The 7,600-nt window shown below is 41.3% G+C and overlaps 1 protein-coding gene across 1 annotated transcript; it reads left to right on the top strand.

Moving 5' to 3' along the window:
• The first annotated feature begins 1,266 nt into the window (after positions 1 to 1,266).
• Positions 1,267 to 5,547, top strand: dolpp1 (dolichyldiphosphatase 1). The gene is made up of 7 exons (XM_010779996.1): positions 1,267 to 1,364; positions 1,511 to 1,595; positions 1,900 to 1,999; positions 2,408 to 2,506; positions 2,954 to 3,082; positions 3,202 to 3,291; positions 4,299 to 5,547. Exons 1-7 carry the CDS (start codon positions 1,281 to 1,283, stop codon positions 4,333 to 4,335), a joined length of 624 nt encoding a protein of 207 aa, XP_010778298.1. The 5' UTR covers positions 1,267 to 1,280; the 3' UTR covers positions 4,336 to 5,547.
• The last annotated feature ends 2,053 nt before the right edge of the window (positions 5,548 to 7,600 follow it).

The following is a 7,600-nucleotide window of genomic DNA, read 5'->3' as shown; positions in this document are numbered from 1 at the left end:
AAAACATCCAGGTGTGAGAAAATAGCTATAATGATGCCCTGAACTCGAGCCGAGGGCGTCCACAAATATTAATAATTCGAGAGAAGATCGAGAGTTTTTATCGCTTGAAATAACGTTGGAGGGGCAAAGGAGTCTGGTAGGACTCTTTTCGGAGTATTGAAGATCGTTTCCCCGGCATCGTTGGACAACACGGAACGTGCGCGATTTAGACACGATGAGCAGGGGGGTTTTAGTGGAGCACGCGCGTGAGCTGCGAGTGCCGGAGCCTCGCGAAACTGAGGCTCCGTGGTAAACTGTGGTAACATGAAGAGCCGTTTGGGAGCCGAAACAGCCGGCGCTTTAAGAGAGCCGAGCCGATCCGGCTCACTAAAGTAAAAAGACAGTATAAAGGGACGGCTCAAGTCAACCCCCCCCCCCCCATCACAACCGCTCAAACCAACTACAAACTACTACCACGGATTGGGCAGAGAAGGAGTCAGAGAAAGTTGCTCCCCCATGTGACGTAATATGACGCGTTTGATATTAAAAAAAAAAAGCAGTTTTTAGAAGCAGAGCTCAAAACGGCTCCTTTCCCTCTGGATTCTTGCCCTTATGTCTCGTAAAACATATAAAATCCTGTATTAACTTTTTTAATTGTAATTTTCAGGCAAGGTTAAGCATAAATCTAGTAAAAAAAAAAAAAAAAATCTGCAAGTTGCTCTTTAAAGTACCAAAAGTTAAAAATACCCGCTATGCAAATTGTCCCTAAAGCCTGATTTAAGTGTTGAATATAATTCAAATCATTAATCAACATTTGAAAAGTTACTAACGGTATTACAATATTTACCTCTGAATTGTAGTGGAGTAGAAGTTCAAAGTAGCATAACCTTCTCTTAAAATTGTACATAAGCACAATACTTGAGTAAATGCACTTAGTTAGTTTACACCACTGCACATTTGCCTACGAGTGTTTACAGTATTATAGTACAATGCCAAGGGCACACGTTTCTGTCAGACTTTTATGCGGGCTTACTACATTGGTGACACTGAGCACTTTTTTGTGTCAATCCTAAAAGTAAATATGGACCATAATCCCAGATCAAATGCATGATGAGAGGTCCTGAATATGTTGTCTACAGTGATTGTAATGTTATTTTAAATGTCTGTGTTTGTTACAATTGTTATAATTTCATATGTTTTGGTGTTGCAAATGGAGCTGCTGTGATGCAGGTAAAATGTCAGACTATTTCTAAAAAAGTGGTATCTATATAATGTCTGTCTTAGGTGATCTGACGGGACACATGCTGGCCTACATCAGTCTCTTACCCATAGCAGTCCTTGTGGGTTTTGTCACACTCATAGTGTTTAAACGGGAGCTGCACACGGTGAGTTCTGCACATGCACTTTTAGCACCACTTTAAAAATAGTTTTGTCACACTGTTAATTGTCTCAAAGGACCCTGAAGTATGGCGTCAGGCAGGCCAGAAATGTGTAAGCACTCAAGTGGTGAACTTCTTTTTATTTTTTACAGATTTCCTTCTTCGGTGGGCTCATCCTGAATGAAGTGGTGAACTGGGTGCTGAAGCACATTTTCAGAGAGCCGCGCCCATGTGCAGGTGAAGTGAAGGAACAAGCTGCTGACTTTATGTTTGGTGATCAGCGCTGAGCATCACTGCAAAATCATAAATCAATTGTGAAATTAGTTCCATGTCAAAGAAAACAATCTCTCTGGCATTCAAAACAATTCAAATCCAGTCTATGCAAATATTCATCAAATGGATTAAATTGTGTCCAACCAGCAACCTTATATATTTGTATAAAGTTAAAGAGTAAGAGACGCACACTTAAGCTTCAACTTGGGTGTTTTGTTTATATGTAATTGTGGTCCATATTGAAAATGTGTTTTTTTTTTTTTTTCAGGAGCTCACAAAACCCTGCACACAGAGTATGGGATGCCCTCCAGTCATTCCCAGCTAATGTGGTTCTTTGTCGTTTACTTCTTTCTTTTCCTTTATTTAAGGTGAGTTTTGTCGTTGTATTTGGAGAGCTTTAAAGGGTCGAAACATGAAGCTGCGAAAGTTTAGCAACTTGCTAATATAATGTTCATGTCCCAAATCTCTTTTTTTTTGTTAATTTCTACAATTGAAGAATTCCATTAAGGTTAATAGCTAAAAAAAAAATAGATCTAGACAATAATAACTTTATGTTGGCAACTCTGTTTAAAAATGGTGTCATGAATGCATGCATTGTATAAGTGTTTGATGAAATCATATTCGTGTGAATAAAGTGTGTTTATAAGCATGTGTTATTATCATGTTTATTCCAGCAGGGCATGTATTTCATTATCTCGTTTTTGATTATCACTCATTAGGTGCGTTCCATGAGGTTGTGGTTCGGTGAGAACTCATGCTGATTTCTTTTTTTCCAGAATGCATCAAACGAACAATGCTCGCTGTGTGGACCTGCTGTGGAGACACATTCTGTCCATCATCCTGTTGGGCACAGCCTTATCAGTCTCGTACAGCAGGTAGGGCTGCAAGTCATTTTTAATATCAACTGAACTGACAATTATTTTCTTGTCTATAAAAAAAAAAACGAAAAATATTCCTGATATTTTGTTTTACCAAATGTCCAAAAACCCAAATATTTTCTATTTGCCACCAAAAAAAACCTGTTAATTATTAATGGGTTATCCAAATTCATGTAAAGGTCTACTGTGAAGTGTGAATTCAGTAAATGTTTTTTTTAAGCTTTAAAAATCTATGAAGCTCGTGAAACTATGGCATTGGTGGACAAGAACATTTATATTATGGTTTCTGTGTTATACTTTGACTTAAAAGCAAAATGGTGCTATTTCCTGTCTAAATATTTCTATAACTAAGTGTGAAACTATTTAAAGTGCATGCTGCTAGACTTAGTTTAACAATCAAGACACAATTTGTATTTTCCTGAACATTATTTTTCTCCTCCTCAGGGTCTACCTGTTGTATCACTCCTGGAGCCAGGTTTTCTATGGCGGAGTGGCTGGTTGTACAATTGGCATAATGTGGTTCTTTTTCACACAAGAGATGCTGACACCATTGTTCCCCAAAATAGCAGCCTGGTGAGTAGTGCTCTCATTTCTCTCTGCCTCCTTCTTCTGTCACAGGGGAAGACGATTCGTCTGCAGCCTGAATAACTAGATAAAACCGGTCTGTTCATTTGTTCTCTCCCAATTTGTAGGCCAATATCAGAGTACTTCCTGGTGCGAGACACAAGTCTGATCCCCAACATCTTATGGTTTGAGTATACAGTGACCAGATCCGAGGCAAGGTAAGATCATTAAGAACACTCTACACCACATCAGCACCATTTAGGCCTGATCACAATTAAAAGTAGCACACCAGCCTTCACCTGTGTACACATTTTGAAGTCCCCTAAATCTTCCAAATTGACACAAAGAAATCAGCCCACAGACAATACAAATATTGGCGCTTTCTGTTTAAAACTGCCATTTTTGATCATGAAAATGTCAGAAATTAACTCGGCATCCTCAATTACCCCCAAAACCATTACCAAATTGGCCAAGCCATTTTTTAACTATTGTCCCCATCGGCTTTAATGCCAATTGTGCAAATTCCCCAACATAGGCAAATTTAGCATCCGGCAGTTTCTATTTGCTGGGGACCCGTACTGTACATTTCTATCATAAAACCTTTCCGGGTTCACAATAAAACTCTGAGCAGGCAACTAGACTATTTAAATGCAGGGCTACATTTTACCACTAGTTAGTCACAATCACTTCCAGAGCTTCTTTATTTTTTCTCTGAACTGTACCTTTATCTCCCCTGATATTGTGTTCCCAAAATGGTACATCGTTTATTGATTGGAAACCGGTGTAATAGGTAGAAGAGGGGGGAACACTTTCCAAGCTAGCTAGTCTGTTTTCGGTTACTTAGCAAGGTTGTTAGCTCATTTGCTAACAAGATGCTCCCAGTTTATTTAAAAAAAGTATTTGTACCACCTATGAACTGTCTGTAATTTGTTTGTCATTAATATAGCAGTTTATTCATACGCAGAGGAGGTTAAATAAGAAGTCAATAAGCTGCATTAGCTTTCCTCAGTTTAGACCCGTTAAGTTCACCAGATGCACTTTTTTTGCAAAACTTTGTGTGGGTATAGCTTGTCCCTGTTGGCAAATGCACTGTATGCTGCGATTCCATTGATATAAATCCAATAACTGTCTTTTTAAAATTAGATTTGACCATGCCTTAAATATGTTTGAGGCTGTTGCATTGGTTTTGTGACTCGATCCTTTTTTTGTTTTTGATTCACTGTAGGAACAGACAACGAAAGCTTGGAACAAAACTTCAGTGATCTGCACAGCTCCTCTTGAAACTTGATTTTAGGACCACATACACAAATACACACTCGTACACACACACAAACAAAATGCTCGCTCGACAGAAACACACTGGACTGACGTGGTTACGAGGAGAAAAGGGTGGAAAGCTTTTCCGGGCGGCGACAGTTCCTGGAGTCCGTCCACAAACGCTTCCTTGTACAGCTTGCCCCCAAAATGCTCCTCAATGCATGCAAGACTGTGCAAGAGGCATACTATTTAATGATAGATTAATATATATATTTTAACTATAAACGCACGCTGACAGTAACTGTGTACTGTAAGAGATTCAAGGATTAAAACAACAAACAGGGGGACATAGATTCAATTCGGTGGGCGTCATCGCAGCATGTATTTAGTGATTTCTTTTTTATATTCGGATGTATAGCAGCTGGGGAGGGGGGTGGTTATGGCTAGGTTGGGAGTATGTGGAATTAACCATTTTTCATTGTTATATAATAAAAAATGAGAAATTTCAAAAAATTGGTTATGATGTAATATAAATAAAAATGTGCACTTTGTGAAATTTACAGTTAAGAAAACCCCTGACTAACACTAGTTATATGTTAAGACCCTCCCCCTCTTTTCCCTCCTCAGTCTTTGCTTTGTGTCTATGACTCCAAAGCTGATCTGCAAGCCGCGTACATTTCCTTTGTACTATTGAGCATCAAGGTTTGTGCTTTCTATTCATATCCACGTGTGAGGACTATGAGACTGATTCACAGCGCTTCAGTTCTGTTTCCTTTGTCCAACACTTCTGGACTGAGGTGGAGTTTTGTATCTAAACGCCTCGCACACAGTAGCAGCCTGGAAACAGGATTTCCTTTTTTTTATTCCGTCAGTTTCTTATCTCCTTTTCTTTTTACCTGCATTTCCAAGATTACATTCCATATCATTTAGTGAGAAAACATTCATAAAGACTGCTGAGGGGATATGTTTTCTTTTTGTATTATTTTTAAAGAAAGGAGTTAAAAAAAAAGAAGCCTCAGGTCAGTCGTAGCATGTGATTATGCTTCAATCCTCACAGCTCACGGCAGCTAACGTTGGCAGCTGTCATGTGGGGACAGAAGCTGATTTAAAACTGTCATATCATTAGCTCCGCAAAGGGAAGTAGTTCTCTTAGTTTGGTTTGTTTTTTTCATGTGTAACCTATATCGGGCTGAATAAAAATGTGTTTATGTACAAGAGATGGTTCATGTCTCGTGCTTTGAAATACAGTGGTATCTTTTCAAATGCTATTTATCTTTTGAGAGTGTTTTCTGTTGAGCAAATGTGGCACTTTATCAGATGTACTGATGGTGGACTGGCTGTGTGCATCAGTATCATTCAGTTTGATGGCAGCAGGGCTGTAATCCCATCAGTGTCTCAGTTCTGCTCCATTACCCACTCCCAAAGTGAGGATGGAGATCAAATGTAGTGATAGAATAGTGATGGAACGATTTTCATCTGGCACCTGTCACCGCCTTTTTAGGAATATCACAGCAGTGCAATATAAGCATTTAACGCATTAAAAGCTTGCAAAAAGATATCAACAAAGAGCAGTACAAATGTTTTCTGATTGTTTGTAACATTTGATAAGAAGCACTGGAGAAAGTTTAGCTGAGACTGATGGGATGCCATTTGTTTTTGACGGATTTGAGTAATTAATATAAGTAATACAAATGTATATTTTTCTGATATCTGATAACGCAATGGTGTAACGTAATCAAAAATATCTCCATGCTTACATAGGGGGGGATTGAGTGTTTACACCACATTTTATGAGAACCTGTACAATAATTGTCTACAAAGAAATGCAAAATAGCTGCAAACGTTTGGCATTGCCACAATGCAAGCAAGGCTAAAACAAAATGTCATTTTAGACTGCAAAATAGATTTGATGCACTTAAAAAGCATACAATGCAACACTTTGTGCCCAATAGAAATGTCCTGATGTGATCTAAGGTAGATAACATAAATGTGCATAATCCATATAATCCTAATTGTTATGGAAAATGTGCAAAAAATATAACACAAATATAGCCTTATTTGTCAGAGAGGGACTATCTCTTTATGGGCTAATCTTGTTGACAAAGAAAACATGTTCCTGAGTTCACTACGAATAAACTCTGCATTCTCTCTGAGCTGAACACTGCTGGAGGAAAATACTTCAGGCCGCTCCTACAGAAACATCTGCCCTATTTAAACGACCTATTCCATTTTTGATCCACTTTTCAGGTCTAACCTCAGGCTATCCCCAAACACCCGCCGGGAACGGCCGTAGCCTAGATAAGAAATGAGAAAGACCTCAACCTATTTCCGTTTCTCTCGGACCTGCACTGTGAAACCTTCTTTGGAAGAGATGGTTGGAGCTGGTGGTCAGATGTGTGTTTACTGGCAGATTTGTAATCCTTATCTCTCACTGTTATACAAACAGAAAGGTTATAGCCTACTGTAGTGCCGAGAGATAGGGAGTCAGAGGCGGTGCAAGGAAGGTGCAAAAGAGAGCGAAGTCAGGAGGGCAGACAACATAAGTAAACACATAACATGTCCGTGTGGGAACAATACCCCCAACTGTAGTTCCATGTATGAATTATGTCCCAGTGTATTAATAGGTGGTCATCACACAAGGCCCCCCCAGAATTCCAACATGGCAACAAAAAAAATCCTCGCGCCCGGGAGGAAGCACCACAGGGGCCGAGGAGGGTGGTGTCGCAGGTGAGGGCCAGGTCATGGAACGGGCCGACGAAAGGGGGGCCGCAGGAGGCGTCATGGCAAACGAAGAACACCTCCACCAGACGTAGAAAACCGGGTCGCTGTGCTGCGACGTGGGAACGGGCGTCAACAACCCGGTGGTCCCCAGCAGGAAAGAGCGCTGCCCGGCCGCAGGTGAAGGCACAGCGGTGGCGGGCATGAAATCTCCGGAAGGACGGAGCGGAATACCAGGAAGGCAGGATCAGTCTCCCCGGGAGGAAGGAGCGCAACCCGGCCGCAGGCAGACACACAACGGCGGCGGGCACGAAGTCCTCGGCAGGCGTCGAGGTATCCCCGGAAGACAAGAGCCGTCTCCCTGGGAGGAAGGAGCGCAACCCGGCCGCAGGCAGACGCGCAGCGGCGGCGGCGGGCACGAAGTCCTAAGCAGGCGTTGAGGTATCCCCGGGAAGCAGGAGAGGCAAGACAGGTTCCGGAGCGCGCCACCCACGGACCAATGGCAGCATGGGCGACGTCCGAAACCGTCGAGGCGAGACGGGGTCCAGGAGG

This window comes from Notothenia coriiceps, unplaced genomic scaffold (genome assembly GCF_000735185.1).
Source record: "Notothenia coriiceps isolate Sejong01 unplaced genomic scaffold, NC01 NC01_scaffold00021018, whole genome shotgun sequence".
Taxonomy (NCBI): domain Eukaryota; kingdom Metazoa; phylum Chordata; class Actinopteri; order Perciformes; family Nototheniidae; genus Notothenia; species Notothenia coriiceps.
The sequence above is the reverse complement of the archived record's forward strand: the minus strand, read 5'-3'. Positions and strand labels throughout refer to the sequence as shown.

Bases quoted from the DNA above. Each gene is read 5' to 3' on its own strand.
- dolpp1 (XM_010779996.1), top strand. From the start codon at position 1,281: ATGCTGGCCTACATCAGTCTCTTACCCATAGCAGTCCTTGTGGGTTTT. The intron at 1,596-1,899 runs GTGAAGTGAAGG...TTTTTTTTTCAG, and splicing joins AGAGCCGCGCCCATGTGCAG to GAGCTCACAAAACCCTGCAC. The intron at 3,083-3,201 runs GTGAGTAGTGCT...CCCAATTTGTAG, and splicing joins TTCCCCAAAATAGCAGCCTG to GCCAATATCAGAGTACTTCC.